We start from the raw sequence: 18,637 nt of genomic DNA on the forward strand, positions 1-18,637 counted from the left end.
TTATCTGGCTTGACCACCTGCATGTGAAATTGTCTGCTGCTGTTGTTGTTGTTCTGCATCGGCATCAGTCGTACGAAAGAAACAAAGAAATAAAAGCGTTACCCGATGCACAGAATCACGCGTGCGTGTGAGGTCACCACCACCTCCCACACACTTGGGCCCCGAAGCAGGCCGTGTGGCAATTACATTGCAGTGGATTTAATTTTATTAATTTTTTTATCAAAACATACTTTGAGAAACATACAATTTTCTAAACGGGATTTTACGAACCGCATTATCATCGCGTGGCGGGAGGGAACAACGGAAACAGTAAGAAAATAACAAGATAAGCGAATTAATTATGTACGAGAGACCTCCCATTGTACAATGGACTACAGCGACCACCAAAAGCCCCCCAAAGGGCTCCAGGCCATTTTTTTTCACATCCACCGCATTGCGATGGCTTTCCTCGCCATTTAATTAACGCCACCAATAATTTACAGGGGTGGAGCGGTGGCGCATCGGTTAGCGCACGGTTGCTCTGAACTCGGCGTTCCGAGATTGCACTACTCCGCGCGTTGGATGCCGGTCGGATCGATTCAGATATCACTCGCCACTGACGTCAGCTGTGGCCAGGATTCAAACTCTGGTCGTCAGGTTCACGGACTAAGTGCTCTCCCCACAGTACCACCAGCTCCTAATGATAAGAGTGATTTTAATGTTAAAAATGTTTGGCAATAACATGCTTTACTCAACCGTGGTCAACCGTCGAGACTCACAGCTCATCTGCAAGGGTCCCTTAGCAAGATGGCAACCATATGTCAGTTTCACATAGAATTTACAAAATGTAAAAAAATACAACACATTAACATTGCATGCCAGCATAATGTATCATCTGTGGCATTGTCCATACTCTGCAATGCGTTCCGTGCAACGGACACTAACATACGAGCTGTCCACCACCCTCAATGGAATTTTTTTTATCAGGTGAAATATTTTAACGGTTAAAAATAAATCATTTTCAGAAATGCACATTTGTAAGTGGAAATAATGGCGTGAAAAGGCTTAAAATGTGTACCGGCAAGACGTGAAGTGGCATAATGGGCACATATTGTTTGGACATTTGTGAAAAGGAGCTTTATAGCTCATTGTATTCCTCCAGAATATATAAATATTCTGATTCTGTTTACTCCTCAGGGAAGTCGACTGCAGTTTGCTTGTGCTCTGCATTAACACCAACATGCTGCCATATTGATAAGTGTGTGTGTGTGATTATCATAGTGACAATTTCTCCCCCACCACCTACCCCCCCCCCCCCCCAATTTGTTTTTATCTACCTCTCAATTGTTGAAATAAATAATCATTATTACACACGTATGGTCACGTAGGTCAGGTCACAGGCAATGTGCCAGTCGGCTCTGAAATAGGGAAATAATGAGCACACATCAATACGCTGCGTAGAAAATCCAATCCTTGGTGCTGCAATAATCATGCGCGGTGCCATTAAGAATATTTTTTTAATTGGTTACGTTTCTTCTTCTAGGTAGGAGGCGTATATTCCCCTCTAGGTGAGAGAGAAAATCCCACTTCCTCTCGCCAAAAAAAATTACACATTTTGTTTGCATGTGGGGAGTCACGCGGTAGGCCCCAGGGTGCAGGAGTGCGTGGGTGATATCGGGATGCGAGTGTGGGATGGCGGAGGAGAAGGGGGAGGGGGAGAAGCCGCCGTGTGTGGAGGAGATGTAACAACATGAATCTATAGCGACTGCGATTGACGAGTGTCGTCTGCGAATCGAGGGGCAGCCCGTGGGCTCCGAGTGGTGAGCGTTGGTGGTTGTGTGTAATTGACGTCGGTGGTAGGGTTTAGGCTACGCGGTGGGGCGATGTTAACTCTCTCGCCAGGCATGCAGGTCGTGGGTTCGATCCTGACCTTGATACCTGTACATTTGGAATTTGCGTGTCTCTCTGTCCCCATGGTCGCGTGGATTTTTCGCCTGGTCTTCCGGTTTTTCCCCTCCACATTTAGAATCGACATGACAGTATTTGTTGCTGCTAAGCCACTTCGTTGAGAACTATCATTTGTGGCCAGGTAGCTTCTGAAAAAGAGCTCTGTAGCTCAGTGGAGCCTTACATGGTGAAATAAAAATAAAATAGTTTCGTTTAGCGGTTGAAGTAAGTGGTGAGCGTGATTGGTGAGTGCAAGTGGAGAGTTGCCCATGTGCAGTCGTGATTATTACCAGCGGTGAGTTACCGAGTCGAATGGCCCCATTTGTGCGTGAGTGAAGGATCTTAAGTGCTCAATAAGTGGCGAGCGCTAATTCTTACTGATTGATATAATAACAATAATAACAACAACGAATAATTGATTTTATTTACGGAAATTCTAACTGCTGAGATTTCAGCTGTTCAAATTATGTTTTTACATATATATTATGAAAGGAAAACAAGCGTGGATTTTTTTTAAACCACAAATTGCGTTTATTTGCTAACACGGAGCCAAGCCAACGGTGCCCTCGTGGTGCTGCCATAGCGACGTGAAGGGCGACTCATGAACAGGCTGGAAGTTGCCACGCAAATGGAGTTGTCCACTTTGCCGAAAGGAATTATTTCGTACCTTGCCAAAACTCCGTCTTTAAAGAGCCAAGGAATCGCTTTAACTCCGCAACACAGGAGCACGATTGCATCCCCTCGCATGCGCGCGTGTCTCTGTGTGCGTATCCACATGGTTCGCTCCACCCAACCGTCCTCCATCACCTTCATCCCTCTGCCAGATTCCCCCAGTGGACACACGACCGCGGGCGTGTGTTCTTACGGCATCCGTGCTTCTGGCTTCAGGTCATCTTCTGCGATACCAACATCTAGACTCCATTGGCGGCCCCCCGAGCCAGTGTTGGAAATTCCACGTTCCCATGGCGGTGACCAGCCTCTCGTATTCTTGGTTCTTTTGGTAAAGTCACGTAGAAGGGACACAATAAAATAATACAAATATAAAACGATAAAATTCTCACGACGTTTCGACTGCAACACAAGCAATCATCATCAGGTGTGAAAACCACAGCAAGAAAATTAGAAAAAAGTGGCGGTTTTTTTTAACGTTAGCACCACGGAGAGCGATTTGGCAGTTATTCAGATGGACGAGTCCATCTATGTTCGGAAAAGAGGAGGGGGAGACGAAAATAATGGATGCGGTCTGAAAGCCACCATAAGCGTGAACAATCAGTTAAGACCTGAAATGGTTTATCAAATCCTTCCAATGATTGCTTAGCCAGAATCCATCTTCTCGGTTGAAATTGTCTCTGTGTTTGTATATGTGGATAGCCTCATGAACTAATCTCTCATGGTAGCCAGATGGCTTGCAAAGAACCTCTGTCTTGGAGAAGTCAATGTCATGTGAGCCTACTGAATTATAACAGTGATCTGCCACGGCCGAGGTGTTGGTCCTACCGTGTTTTAGGTCTGCTTTGTGTTCACGAATGCGGTCCGAGACATGTTGTTTGGTTTCTCCAATGCAACGACTACCACAGAGGCAACTTAGTTTGTAGACGCCAGGGTACTGTATGTCCGGAATCACATCTTTTACAGATGGAACCAGATCACGGATTTTATGTAATGTGTTGAAACGGACCTGGATCTTGTGTTTATTCAAGATTTTGGAGATTTTTGTTTGTGATCCCCGCAATGTAGGGTAAAGTGATTGTTTTGAAAGGCTCCTCAAGAGGGTTCTTTTTCATGGTTGGAGTGATAGATTTGCAGATTGTGTAGTCGGAATAACCATTAGCCTTAAGAGCTCGGTGTACGTGCTTGAGTTCACTGGCTATGTGTTCCTGGACGGATATGCATTGGGCTCTATGGTGCAGAGTCTTGATGAGGGAATTCTTCTGGGATGGATGGTGGTGCTAACGTAAAAAAAACCCGCCACTTTTTTCAAATTTTCTTGCCGTGGTTTTTACACCTGATGATGATTGCTTGTGTTGCAGTCGAAACGTTGTGAGAATTTTATTGTTTTATATTTTTATTACTTTATTGTTTCCCTTCTACGTTACTTTACTGAAAGAAGCAAGAATATGAATCCCTGCAGTCACGAAAGCTTTAAATCAAAATTCAGCCTCTCGTAGTTATAATTTATGTCACGTAATCTGCAGTGTTGTATAGATGCAACTGATTAGTGAAAGACAAATTAAACCGCGATAATATAGTGCATTGATAGTAATAATAATAATACTGTGGGTGTAGCAGTGCCACAGTGGTTAGCACTATGAGCCTAGGGACCTGTGTATTATTCCCAGTCACGGGCAACGTGGGTGGCGAGTGATATCTGAACCAATCTAGGGCCCATTTACTTCTCCAGCCCCCATAATCGACATGGTGTGAGGAGGCATTCATCCATTGGCCACGGAGCTATAAATGATCACTCATATTTATTTTTCTATTTATACGGCATAGTACCAGGTTGTCGCATTCATGAAATGGACGAAACACATCGCCTTGGTGATTCGCCCCAGTGTGGGTGACAGACGCAATCGGCACTTTGATTTTTACAAAAGCCTGGCTGAAAAAGAGCATTCATCAACACAGACTCAAAGGCAGGCTTATAAGAACAAAATGTAACATTGCAAAAATTAAAATGTTCTTAGGGGCTTTTCGGTGGAAAGCATTCAAATGAAATCCGTTCTAACGTTTTATATTTGCAGGAGATGCGGTCGATGTTTTTGCAGTTTGGAGCTTCGGTGCAGCAGCATTCCAACATCCTGATGCGCATTCTGGAGGAGTACGACTGGAACAGCTTTTCCATCATCACCAGCTTCTACCCCGGCTACCACGACTTTGTCAATCACATTAAGCACATCACAATCAACAGCTACTTCGGCTGGGAAATTCAGACCATCGTCTCCATCGACGTGAAGAAGGACGACGACATCGCCATCCGCATGCAACTGAAGAAGGTGCACACGCAGGTCATCGTGCTGTACTGCTCGAGGGACGAAGCCGAGTTCCTCTTCCACATGGCAAACAGCGTCGGCCTCATGGGGCCTGGCTTCGTGTGGCTGGCCGCTGGCCTGTCGGTGGAGGACGGCGAAATCATTCCCCTCGGCTTCCCCATCGGTCTCATCACGGTCGCGTTCAATGACCTGGACTACAGTTTCTCGCAACGCATGGCGGATTCGGTGGCCATCATCGCCTCGGCTGCCCAGCGCACCTACCAGGATTACGGTCACATCCCCGAGGCAAAGACGGGCTGCGACTCGCAGCCCGACGAGGTGCCAGAAGAAAACAATATATTTTACGAGTAAGTGAGCAGAGAGCGTGCATGCTGCCACGGTCTCGTAAGCCGTTGATCACCGCCCGTGAAAGCATTACACCTCCACTAGTTAATGTCGTTCCCTCGAAACGTGAGAGAATCAGTGCTTTAAAATCTCACGTAAATGTCCACGTCGTTTATGATTAATGACACGCGTGTGAAAACCCAGTGTGGCGCAGCACCTCTGGAGTACGTGCACAGTGAATGTTAAATTGCTATACCCGTGTGTACAGGTTGAGACTTGCACGCGCATAGGCTCATTTGTGCCCTCATAGACCGCCAAGCGTGCACACGAATTCATGAGACAGACCTTCACAATTGGCCACAAGCTGGGGTTCCACAGTCAAATCATCATTATCCCCCTTCCTGTCGCTCTCTTGTACTGATTGTGTCATTAATCAGGTAAGTATTAATGAGATATTATCTCACGCGATGTGTTATTTTTTTATATAGAAATACAGACGTAGCCATAGTATTTATAAGAGTCCACGATGGTGGGATTTCCGCTATTTCAATCGGTTTGAGTGTCACTTGATTTCAAATATATATTTGAAAATACCGATGTCATATTTGGATTCAACACACCTCAACAATAATAATAATAATTTCATTTTTATGTAGCGTCATTCATGCAATTGCATCCCACAACGCTGCACATCAATTAGCCAGTCCTTTACACAGATAATACAAAAATAAAACCCCCACTACTTAGCAAATAAATAAAAATGCATACATAAATAATGAGAAAATAACTACACATCACTAGAAAATGGTCATCACCGAGAAAATAAATCAAATAAATCCGTATGCTTAGACAAACCTTCATTAGCCTGGGTTGAAATTATTTTTAAAAATATATATTTTAAAACGTATCATGGTTTGCTTCCTACATTTGGGAGGCCTCGAATTTGACAATCTCGCTTTTCTGATTTTAGTAACGTAAGAAAGTAAACAAAAAATGTTCCAGATTTCAGCTTCCTACCCATTTTAGAAGAGCGTGATTGTTACTATCACACACTCACTCACAACCGTATATATATTCGATTTGTTTTCTATGACTGTCCAATACAACACCGTTGATATTTCCATATAGGAAGTCAGACATTTGCGGAGGAAAACAGGAAAGCCTTGAGCCTGGAAACGAAAAATAAACTATTTTTTTATTTTACCAGGTAAGGCCCACTGAGCTATATAGCTCTTTCTCAGAAGTCATTTGGCCTCAAATGATAGCTCAACGACGTGGATTATCACGTGGACATTTATAGCAGCCAAATACTCTAAACTCATGTTTCTAAATGTGGAGGGAAAAACCGGATGACCCGGAGAAAAATCCACACGATTACAGGGAGAACATTCAAACTCTAAATATACAGGCGTCAGGGTCGGGATAAAACCCACGACCTCCTGTATACCAGGCGAGGTAGTTGACATCTCGCCGCGGCGCCCCTGGACTTGAACAGCGTAGAGGATTAAGCACAACTAATATAATCACAGGCATTGCACGGTAGAGTGTCGTAGTGATTACTAACACAAGCCGCGATGGTCATTGATGCGGAAGAATGATTTGTACCGCCGTTTCAGTGTTAGGCAACGGTCACTGACGCAGCCCGGGATTCATTCGTTCCTCGTGAAGTTTAGCGGCGGTGGTGTTGACGTTGGCGTCTTAAGGTGCTGGCGGAACGGGCTCCTCTCTGGTTGCATTGAGTTTTCGTGTAATGGCAGAGAGCCAGCCGCTCAACGGCCGATGACATCCACACCAAGGGAATGGCACCCTGGGTAATCGTGGCCTTGCCGAAGGCTGATGAGCTTCCAGTTTTCCATTAAAGGGATCCTAAAATATACATTAACTTATAAAATACTTTATAAATAAATAGTTTGCGTTAAAGATTTAAGCGGACTCACCCCAATCTTGTGTGTCGTTTGTTAACCTGTCAATCACTTGGTATCATGGGAAGAATTGTGGATTCCATTGTAATTTTGTTGTACTGTAGTATAAATAGTACGATTCACAGATTACAGACGGATGGGCAAGAGGAGTTTGACCATCGCAAATTCCATCAGAAGACAATCATCCGCAGAGAGACGCACATCCAAACGGGAAACAAAATCAATAATTTGACTTTCAACTGGTCATAGAGCAACAGCACGCCTGATCTACAGCACTTGAGGCAGCGCTGTTTGAACATAAGGTTGAAACAACGCTTTCCAACTTAGAATGAGGGAATTGCCTCCCCATAAAATGTTAACGGTCCTGTTGATTTAGTTCATTTTGTTTAATCAGGCAAGAACTCAAAGAGGACAGGATATAATCTCATTCATAAGAGTGACCCCGGGTCACCAGAATGACAAAAATAAATATATAAAAACTAAACACAGCAAGGATAATAAAACAAGGTCAGAGAAGAACCACCGCACTGCAGGAGAAATCAAAATGACCGCGAAAATGTCCATTAATATTCATGACAATAAATGCTTTCCTGTCAGAGACGTTGTTGGCTCGGTCATATCGCATGTATTTTTAAAAGCTTCATTGTAAAAATAAGTTTGAAAAAAACATGAAGTTAGGGAAATCATTATTGCGGTAACACACCACATTTATGAAAAATGACCCAAATAGCCGCAGAGGCAAGTCAAGTGGTGTTACATGGAGGGGAAGTATGGTCAATTCAACCGCGTACAAACCTGTCAACCCCTTATCAGTGCCTACCTTATTACAAACCAATTCAGACATTATTGGTCACCCCGTGCCCCTTATAAATCTCAACGTTTTATCCTACAAAGTCCCAACACAAAGAGACAAAACATTTTTTTGCCCCTATTGAAACGGCTGTACGCCCTGAAAACGCAATTTCCCTGTACACGAATACGGGTAAACCGTATGGGTTTGACAGGTATGCGCTTAACTGGCACGGTGTTAGGAGGCCTTCATCCAGCAGTGGATTTACAAAGGGTTTGTAATTTAAGAGAATAATACGATTTTTTCTCAGTGTGGCCCTATCGACGATGGCTACTGTTGTTTATGTTTGGCAGCGGCCAAGCCCGGGAGTGGCCACGTGGCAGGCTCCAAATGTGGAGTGGAATTGTTCCCATCCAAAAGCACGTGGCACTTGTCTCGTGAAGCTCCATTCGCGCGTCACGAGACAATTAAATCAGATTTGAGACGCGGCAGTTGAAATTGATTCCAATTGTTTTGTGTCACTGGAGGTAGTTTTGTTAATATTTTTTTATTTTTTTAACGATGCAAATATAATGCACGGATTCAATATAGTCAATTCCAAGGTGATACTGTTTTACAAATGTGTTAAGGATGGTATGGTACTATATGTACGTAGTGGTCGATCGCTGCTGAAAAAGAAGATAATAGCTCAGTGGGCTTTACTTGCTAAGATAAAAAAAATAGTTTAGTTTCACAGTATTTCAATATTGTTTTTTTAAGTTGTTTGTTTACCTTTCCGAAACATTTGCACTCCTATCGTGTTTTTTTATTGGTTGTTGTTGTTTATATTCTTTGGGTCTTTCGGTAATGTCACTTAGATAGAAAAAATAATAACAATAAAATAATAAAAATAAATACTAATGAAAATTAAGTGATTCTTTGGGTGTTTCGGTAAAGTCATGTAGATAGAAAAAATAATTATATCTACGTGACTTTACCGAAATACACAAAGAATATGAATTCCTGCAGTCACAAAAGCTTTAAGTCAAGAGGTTGTTGTTGTAACGTTTTTACCCCATGCCCCTACTAGGACGTCTGTGAAAGAGAGCTTTATAGCTCATCGGATTCCTCCTCCAGGAGAAATAAATATTGTAAATTCTATATTTATTTTTATTATGACGACAGTGATGATGATATTATATTCTTGGTTCTTTCGGTAAAGTCACGTAGAAGGGAAACAATAAAATAATAAAAATATAAAACAAAATTCTCACGACGTTTCGACTGCAACACAAGCAATCATCATCAGGTGTGAAAACCACAACAAGAACATTTGAAAAAAGTGGCGGTTATTTTTAACGTTAGCACCACGGATAGCGATTTGACAGTTTGTTCAGATGGACGAGTCCATCTATGTTCGGAAAAGTATGGGTAGCTTTCCTGCTTACCTGAAACCGGATTCACACCACCATCCATCCCAGAAGAATTCCCTCATCAAGGCTCTGCACCATAGAGCCCAATGCATATCCGACCAGGAACACATAGCCAGTGAACCAAGCACGTACACCAAGCTCTTAAGGCTAATGGTTATTCCGACTACACAATCCGCAAAGCTATCACTCCAACCATGAAAAGGGACGCTCTTGAGGAGCCTTTCAAAACCATCACTTTACCCTACATTGCGGGGATCACAAAAAAGATCTCCAAAATCTTGAATCAACACAAGATCCAGGTCCGATTCAACACATTACATAAAATACGTGATCTGGTTCCGTCTGTAAAAGATGTGATTCCGGACATACAGTACCCTGGCGTCTACAAACTAAGTTGCCTCTGTGGTAGTAGTTACATTGGAGAAACCAAACGACATGTCTCGGACCGCATTCGTGAACACAAAGCAAACCTAAAACACAGTAGCACCAACACCTCGGCCGTGGCAGATCACTGTTATAATTCTGTAGGTTCACATGACATTGACTCCTCCAAGACAGAGGTTCTTTGCAAGCCATCTGGCTACCATGAGAGATTCGTTCATGAGGCTATCCACATATACAAACACAGAGACAATTTCAACCGAGAAGATGGATTCCGGCTTAGCAATCATTGGAAGGATTTGATAAACCATTTCGGGTCTTAATTGATTGATCACGCTTAAGTTGGCTTTCAGACCGCATCCATTATTTTTCGTCTCCCCCCTCCTCTTTCCCGAACATAGATGGACTCGTCCATCTGAGCAAACTGTCAAATCGCTCTCCGTGGTGCTAACGTTAAAAAACCGCCACTTTTTTCATATTTTCTTGTTGTGTTTTTCACAACTGATGATGATTGCTTGTGTTGCAGTCGAAACGTCTTGAGAATTTTATTGTTTTATATTTTTATTATTTTATTGTTTCCCTTCTACGTGACTTTACCGAAACAACCAAGAATATGAATCCCTGCAGTCACGAAAGCTTTAAATCAATGATGATGATGTTACGACGCATGAATTCTCGCCGTTGCAGGTATTTGATTAATGTAAGCTTCTGTATGTATTTTATGATGTTGACGACGACGATGATGATGTGAATTCTCACCGTTGCAGGTATTTGATGAATGTAAGCTTCTGTATGTATTTTATGATGTTGACGACGACGATGATGATGATGATGATGTGAATTCTCACCGTTGCAGGTATTTGATGAATGTAAGCTTCTGTATGTATTTTATGATGTTGACGACGACGATGATGATGATGATGTGAATTCTCACCGTTGCAGGTATTTGATGAATCTAAGCTTCTGTATGTATTTTATGATGTTGACGACGATGATGATGGTGATGTGAATTCTCACCGTTGCAGGTATTTGATGAATGTAAGCTTCTGTATGTATTTTATTATGTTGACGACGATGATGATGATGTGAATTCTCACCGTTGCAGGTATTTGATGAATGTAAGCTTCTGTATGTATTTTATGATGTTGACGACGATGATGATGATGATGATGTGAATTCTCACTGTTGCAGGTATTTGATGAATGTAAGCTGGCACGATAAAGACCTCTCGTTTAAACGCGACGGCTACCTCGCCAATCCTCCCATGGTGGTGAAAGTTCTCAACAAAAAGCGCACGTGGGAGAAGGTGAGCTGCTCCTCCTCCACTTTGTCGCGTCCATCCGCACCAACTGGATACACGGTTACAAACGACCTCTCTGAAAAAATAAGAATAGCTCTTACCCTTTCTGGCGATAAAACAGGAGATGTTAAGATGTTGAAACACCAAATAGATACATTTGGCAAGGAATCAAGTTCTCTCTCTCTCTGTGAGCGACATCAATTCCTCTAAGACGTTGGTGATTGTCCACTTCCTTCCGTCAGAATATGTATTCATCCTCGAGGAATCCGGTGAGCTGTAGCGCTCTTTTTCACGGACGTCCAGTGGTTCCATTCACCTCTCTTTCTGTGATATTTACTCGAGAGATTTGAATCAGATACTCCTCCAAGTCTGCCTCCAATCGTTCAAATAGCTTTTTGGTGTAACGCAATTCGCTCTCGTCCACGGATTCAATAAACGCACAGGCGTATGAAACGTTTGAGTGAATCGCAGCTGACGTTGGCTGACTATGATATACCGCTTATATTTGCTAATTCTACAAGTAATGGCTGTTGTGCACCAGTTGTTAATGATGATGATGATAAAATCACGGTAAGGGTGAAAAATGCTCACCTCATTAAAACATCCTCATGGTGAATACACCTGTCAAACATGGGTGTACGACTGGAGCGACGCCTATCTTGTGCTGCCAAAGCTTCTGTGATGCATATCTTGGTAGAATAAAACAAAGAGTTCAGTTTAGAGTGATTTTGCAGGTAATTTCTCAGCATTGGGGGTGAGGTTTTGGCCCAAAAGCAGTTCCCATGTGTGTTGTGGGTTTAGCTCTGGGAAGAAGCCAGAGGACACGGAGGAAGCCCCATGCCAAACACGGGGGAGTACAGAGAGAGAACTTCCACTCAGGGATTCACCCGAGTTAGGAATCGAACCCAGCCCCTGTCCAGCTGCGAGGCGCGATCGTTACCACTGCCTCCACCTTGTGTAGTTTATATATACAGTATATAAGTACATACGCACATGTACGTTCGTATTTAAATAGCCATCAGATTATTTTTCCGGTTGTTCTCTCAAATGTCCAGCTCTTTTGACCCCCGTACCACATGGCAGGCGTTGTTACTCTCGCCTCAGACACCCGTCTCTAAAACATCTCAGGTCTAATTCTAGATTTGAAGCTTTCGTGACTGCAAGGATTCATACTCTTTGGTTTTTTTCGGTAAAGTCACGTGGGTAAAATACAATTTTAAATAAAATAAGACAGCTAAATTAAATCACGACGTTTCGGAGGCAACACAAGCTTCCGTCTTCAGGTGCAACAGTCACAGCAAGATAGCTTGCTTGTGTTGCCTCCGAAACGTCGTGATTTAATTTAGTTGTTTTCTTTTATTTTACATTTTATTTTACCTACGTGACTTTACCGAAAAAACCAAAGAGTAAATCTCACGTCTAGCTTCTTGCACTCTTAGAGAAACGATTTACGCGGTCCATAAAACCCCACCGATGCTGCTCCACAATGCCCCGCGCGACTACGAAGATCTGCCTTCGTTCAGCAATAAAACACGGTTCAGGGTTCAGGACGCAGAGCGATGCCTAACAGCGTAATGATTTACACACTCGGGTGTCGTAGCATTAATTCACAATCAATAATGCACTGCCCTTTGATGAATCGCTGCTGATTGAGGCCTAATCACGTCGTGTTGGTAGCCCATGGTGGTTGTTTGACCATACTTCATCTCGCTCGTCGGTGCATCTTGATGGTGCTGGCAGGGAGGATTCTTGAGCCAGTTTAGGTGATCGCTGGATTCATAGCGAAGTGCAGCTGCTCATACCCATTGTCATATTCTGTTTAATTCGTGCGTTGTTGTTTGCGTGAGTTTAATTCCCTTCCAGAAGCCACATCATGCAGAATTCATTAAAAAAGTACACATGGAAACAATAATAACGACATGATATGTAAATGTGGTAATTTCACCAAGCCGCACCGACCAGTGTTGTGAAGTATGGTCACGTAATCCTGCCCCACCCCTCCATGTACGTGAATTGATGATGTAGTGGATAGATACATTGTGGCTGTTGACGATTGACGATGATATGCGGTTGGCTACTTACGGTGCGAAAGATGTTCAAGATACATATTGTTTTCAAGTTATAGTATTTTCATATTCATATAAATGTGTCGAATTCAACTAAATGTCATTCTAAATTGCAGAAAGTTAACAACGTGTGTGTGGCCTGCAGTCATGTCCGATGGTCTTTACCATACCTGTGAAACGCTTTCACAATTAGAACTTTCAGCATCCAATTACAAGACAAAATTATTTCCATTTGATTACGGCACTGCCAAAAAAAACTGCTCTGGGCACGTGCAGTTTAGTTACAAAATCTCTACATCAGTACAAATCAACGCAAGCCTCCCGTACGTCACGTGACTTGTGTGTGACCACGCCCGCCCCCTTTGTGAAAACAGACGCTGCTCCGTGCAGATCTCTCCTGCTTGCTCCTTCCTTCTCTCTCTCCCTCTCATCATCTCTCTCCTCTTATCTCCCCCCCCCCCCTTCCTGCCCGGCTCTCCTTCCCTCTTCCTGCTGCTCATCTTGAGCCCGCTTTGAACTGTCTTGAGGACTTACATCCTGGCTTCCCTTCCATTTTCCATTCCCCTTTTCTCTATCCATTCGTGATATATCATTGACTCCCCTTGCTGTGGTGATGTGCCACTGGTAAACAGTGTTCACACACTGTTATGTGGGTGCCGTATAAGCATTCTGACAAGTTTTAATTCGTCGAATTCTGCATTAATTCGCTTGACATCGTATTCAAAGTGATGTGCAAGTGCGTGCGTTGAACTTGTTTCGCGTCGTACGTAGCCAACCGTGCTAATCGGAGGTGCGGGGGGAAAAAAAAAACAACCCTTGGCATTTTGGCAACCATGGCTTTGGCTCGCAACAAGGGTTTTCGTCGACACGCTCGTTCCAGGTCGGGATGTGGGAGAAGGACCGGCTGTCGCTGAAATACCCTCTGTGGCCGCGCTACGAGCTGTCCGAGTCCACGGTGATGGACGACCGCCACCTGAGCGTGGTGACACTGGAGGAGAAGCCCTTCGTCATCGTGGAGGACGTGGACCCCCAAACACGCATGTGCATGCGCAACACCGTCCCCTGCCGCCAGAAGATCAAGCTGTTCAGGTGAGTCCACGGGCCTACGATGGAGGGCCCACTGCCCACACCACCCCCCCACCAAACACGTCATCTCACGAAAAACGCGCGGCGTCGGTGCCAATGTTTTGACGTGCGGTTGGGGAACGTTTGCCCCAACGTTGGCTGGACGTTGGCCCAACGTTCCGTGTATACTGGGCTGTTATATATATTCTTCCCATTTAAGGCGACAATGTTATTGCCGAATGTGTTGGGGGGGTTTTTTGTTGTTGTTGTTGGGTTATTTATTGCCGTGCACTGCTGCTGCCGCAGCCAGCATCACCAAATAATTTGCTCCGGTAGGGAGTGATTTATCTGCAGGCGTTTATTTTGCTAGAACGGCCGTCCAAGCGTGGGTGTTGGTTGCTGTGGCACATTCACCGCGTGACTGCCTTCCCCGGATACATTTGTGGGTGTTTCTATATTTGGGCAGGCAGAGCAAATGTTATTTTGTTACGTGAGGTGAATAGCAAGGGGAGGCCTCGCCACGCCGCTAGCCCCCTCCGCGCCGGTGGCCACGACGCCGTAGGGGGAAGAACAAAAACAATCCGCAGAATTTTTGTTGTTGCTTGCTGCCTGAGTGGAGATGAGCAAAGTGTATCCTACAGACGCTTTGCTCCGCTTGAATCATGGCTTCGTCTCCTCCGTAGCCCGGGATACCTCTGTAGATTCAATGATGGAACGCAACACATTTATTTTCTACAAGTGTCCTGCTAGGCGGTGCCTTTAATTGGCCATTTACTTTCTGACAAATATCTACAGAGAGTGGCTCTCTGACTCGCTCCGTTTTGGGCTCATTGCTCTTCACCCGAGCGAATTACTGGGACACTATTTTCTTTACCGGCAGAGAGGTGGTGCAGCGGTTTGTAAACTGCACTCAGAGCCCTGCGAACCTGAGTTTGATTTCCAGCCACGGCCAACATCAGTGACATTGGAACCAGTCCTGGAAATTCCCCCCCCGCCACCCCCTCAACCTTTCATAAACGCACACTGAACAGTATGATGAAGTGTGGTCAACCATCCCCCACGAATGATACGGCATGGGAGAGGCCTTCATAGAGTAGTGAATTAACTGAGGACTGTAAATTCCTATTATTTTATATTTTTACCACTATATTCCAATACCATTGCGTAAATAGTTTAATAAGAACTTGTATATGTGCGTGTGTACGCACGTGTGTATTTCCCCCCCTCCCCCCCCCCCCCAGTAATATGACCAATCCATCTTCGAGCCCATACGTGAAGAAGTGCTGCAAAGGGTTCTGCATCGACATCTTGAAGAAGCTCTCCAAAACCGTGAAATTCACTTACGACCTTTACCTGGTCACCAACGGCAAGCACGGGAGCAAGATCAACGGGGTGTGGAACGGAATGATTGGCGAGGTAAGGAGCCTTCGTTTCAATCGGTAAATATCCCTTCTGGTTGTCCGATAATACTTTTTATCCCAGCGGTCCTAATGCACTGCGTGAGGCCCCGTGCTGTGTAAACTATTCGGGATTTGAACGCGCAGCGCGACGGGCACGCGCAAAAATCATTGGGCGCCGTTTTCGTGGTTGCGTTATCAGATCAATATCATCGACGCCAAAGAGACAGGTGAGAAAAAAAAAATCCGCTGCTGTAAATTGAAATGAAACCGCCGATTTCGCGTCTCAGATCTCGGCGTGGCCATTGCGAACGATCAATCCCAACGCCGGCGACGCTCCACTGCTCAGCGCCGTTGGCGTGACATCCGGCAGCCTCCACCCTGCAGCGCTGCCCTGCAAAAAACAGCGGCTGGAGCAAGCAAGCGGGCAGTGTGCAGCCGGGATGATCAGCGTTAGGTCGACTTCGGTCATTGATGAAAGAGCTCTGCAACTTTGTAACAGTGGCAAAAAATGTTTACGAATTGTTATCATCGTGATGATCATCATATTGCTGCAATTCAAAAAATGTTTCGGTTTACATGAGGCCCTGAGATGGGGCGCCATGTGGTGTGCCAATTAAACAGCAGTCGATTTGTTTCGGACTGCGTCTTCAGTGACGCTTCTTCATAAGAAAAAGTTATCTCTCTCGTTTATCTATCCACAGTAGCAAGTAGCGTGTAAGGCAAACAGTCAACCAGCTTAAACATTCCGTCTTTTTGTTTTGTGTTTTTATAATGAATAAATAAATGCTGCGTCTTCACGAAATGCAATTATTAGCAGCAGCATTAAACACGAGACATCGATTCGTTTCCATTAGATTGAATTCCAAATTACAAGAAGGCGTGTGAGCGCCTGGTTCGCGCTCGTCAGCGTGCGGGGCACAGGAGCACGCGAGGCAATTTCGTGAGTGCGCTCGCAGCATTCAACGTTATGACGCTGGCAAGTGGCTTAAGTTACACTGCCAAATGTTGTCGCTTGATAGGCCGTTGTGCATCATCACGTGCAGTGTTTCTACGAGTTGAATGTCCTAATTTCCTTACCAGCTCACCACCCCTCTCACTCTCACAATCCACTACCCCCTCTCACTCTGCACACTCGTTCACCTGCGCGCCATCCATGTTTTGCTTCGTTCATTCGCCGCAACAACCCCCTCGCTTGGTGTCCCACGTCTTGCCGCAGGCTGCCACCTCGACTCCGTACCGTGGCCCTCCTTCTGTCCTTACACCGCTCTCGACACCTCTTCACGCCACTGCCCCCCCTCTTCACTCACCACGATTCCTCCTCTCTCTCTGCCTGTCCCTTCCTTCCTCTGCTTCCATCATAGCTCCGGTACCCCCCAACCCGCCATCATCTCCCTCCCCCCGTCTAGCCTTCTCATTTCTCTCATCACAATCTCGGCTACCTTAATATCCTCTACTCCGACGGACTCCCTATATCGTCTCTTCCCTTGCACCCCCCTCTGACCACCATGATGCACCACGCTGTTGGAATGGGGCCAAGCAGTAAACTGACAACGGCCACCTTCACGACCACAACAACAATGAAACAGGCTGGGCAGCCAATATGCCTTCCACAGCAACGCTTTCCAACATTTATAGTTGAACACTTAGGCTTTCCGACCAAAAATATCCAAAATATAATTTTTGTTTTACGTGATCGAACCCGAAAACCTACGTTATCTTTCCAGCATTGTCCGTTTAATGTGTCCCCATCTGCTCCTTCGTGGATGGATGGAATTTCGTGTTTAGCGATGCACTGTCGGGCCACCTACGTGTCCGTTCTTTGAATCGTGAGCACGCCAATCCCGCGGAACAATGAGGTCCAGCAAGAGGGGCGGCTCACGCGGCGAGATTAAATTGTTAAGTCGCCCGTGCTTGTGCTCGTGTGCTCGTGTGTCGCGATGTGACGCTCCTCCAGGTGGTGAACATGCGTGTGCTTGTGTGCTCGTGTGTCGCGATGTGACGCTCCACCAGGTGGTGAACATGCGTGTGCTCGTGTGTCGCGATGTGACGCTCCACCAGGTGGTGAACATGCGTGTGTTTGTGTGTCGCGATGTGACGCTCTACCAGGTGGTGAACATGCGTGTGTTTGTGTGTCGCGATGTGACGTTCCACCAGGTGGTGAACATGCGTGTGTTTGTGTGTCGCGATGTGACGTTCCACCAGGTGGTGAACATGCGTGTGTTTGTGTGTCGCGATGTGATGCTCCACCAGGTGGTGAACATGCGTGTGCTTGTGTCGCGATGTGACGCGATGTGACGCTCCACCAGGTGGTGAACACGCGTGTGCTTGTGCTCGTGTGTCGCGATGTGACGCTCCACCAGGTGGTGAACATGCGTGTGCTTGTGCTCGTGTGTCGCGATGTGACGCTCCACCAGGTGGTGAACATGCGTGTGCTTGTGTGCTCGTGTGTCGCGATGTGACGCTCCACCAGGTGGTGAACATGCGTGTGCTCGTGTGTCGCGATGTGACGCTCCACCAGGTGGTGAACATGCGTGTGTTTGTGTGTCGCGATGTGACGCTCCACCAGGTGGTGAACATGCGTGTGCTCCTGTGTCGCGATGTGACGCTCCACCAGGTGGTGAACATGCGTGTGCTCCTGTGTGGCGATGTGACGCTCCACCAGGTGGTGAACATGCGGGCCCACATGGCCGTTGGATCGCTCACGATCAACGAGGAACGCTCGGAGGTGGTGGACTTCTCGGTCCCGTTCGTGGAGACGGGCATCAGCGTCATGGTGCCTCGGAGCAACGGGACCGTATCGCCGTCCGCGTTTCTTGGTAAATCGCCGCTAGGGCTGCCGTGACATCTCGCGGACGGACTGCGAGGGTGGGGGACAAGGTGCGAGACTCGGAGAGGTCCCCCACCGCTTGCGTCGATCGTCCGGCGGTAAACGCGGTGTAAATATTGCGGCGGTGGCGGCGGCGAATTAATATGCATCAGATAAGAAGGGATGGCAGGCCGTAAACTTTAGTTTTAAATCTTTATATGCCTGAATTATGCCTCGTTTATGAATAACACT

General features: G+C 45.6%; 1 protein-coding gene across 3 annotated transcripts in view; it reads left to right on the forward strand.

Moving 5' to 3' along the window:
- Positions 1 to 18,637, forward strand: part of LOC116951640 (glutamate receptor ionotropic, NMDA 2C-like) — a 72,376-nt gene that overhangs the window by 25,394 nt on the left and 28,345 nt on the right. For all 3 annotated transcript variants that reach the window (XM_076072487.1, XM_032970442.2, XM_032970433.2), the window contains 5 exons: positions 4,671 to 5,266; positions 10,940 to 11,054; positions 13,995 to 14,203; positions 15,421 to 15,595; positions 18,242 to 18,395. In XM_076072487.1, the coding sequence (XP_075928602.1) occupies positions 4,671 to 5,266; positions 10,940 to 11,054; positions 13,995 to 14,203; positions 15,421 to 15,595; positions 18,242 to 18,395 (1,249 nt within the window). The remainder of the gene's footprint in view (positions 1 to 4,670; positions 5,267 to 10,939; positions 11,055 to 13,994; positions 14,204 to 15,420; positions 15,596 to 18,241; positions 18,396 to 18,637) is intronic.

Source organism: Petromyzon marinus, chromosome 3 (genome assembly GCF_048934315.1).
Source record: "Petromyzon marinus isolate PM22_M1 ecotype Great Lakes invasive population chromosome 3, UKy_Petmar_22M1.pri1.0, whole genome shotgun sequence".
Taxonomy (NCBI): domain Eukaryota; kingdom Metazoa; phylum Chordata; class Hyperoartia; order Petromyzontiformes; family Petromyzontidae; genus Petromyzon; species Petromyzon marinus.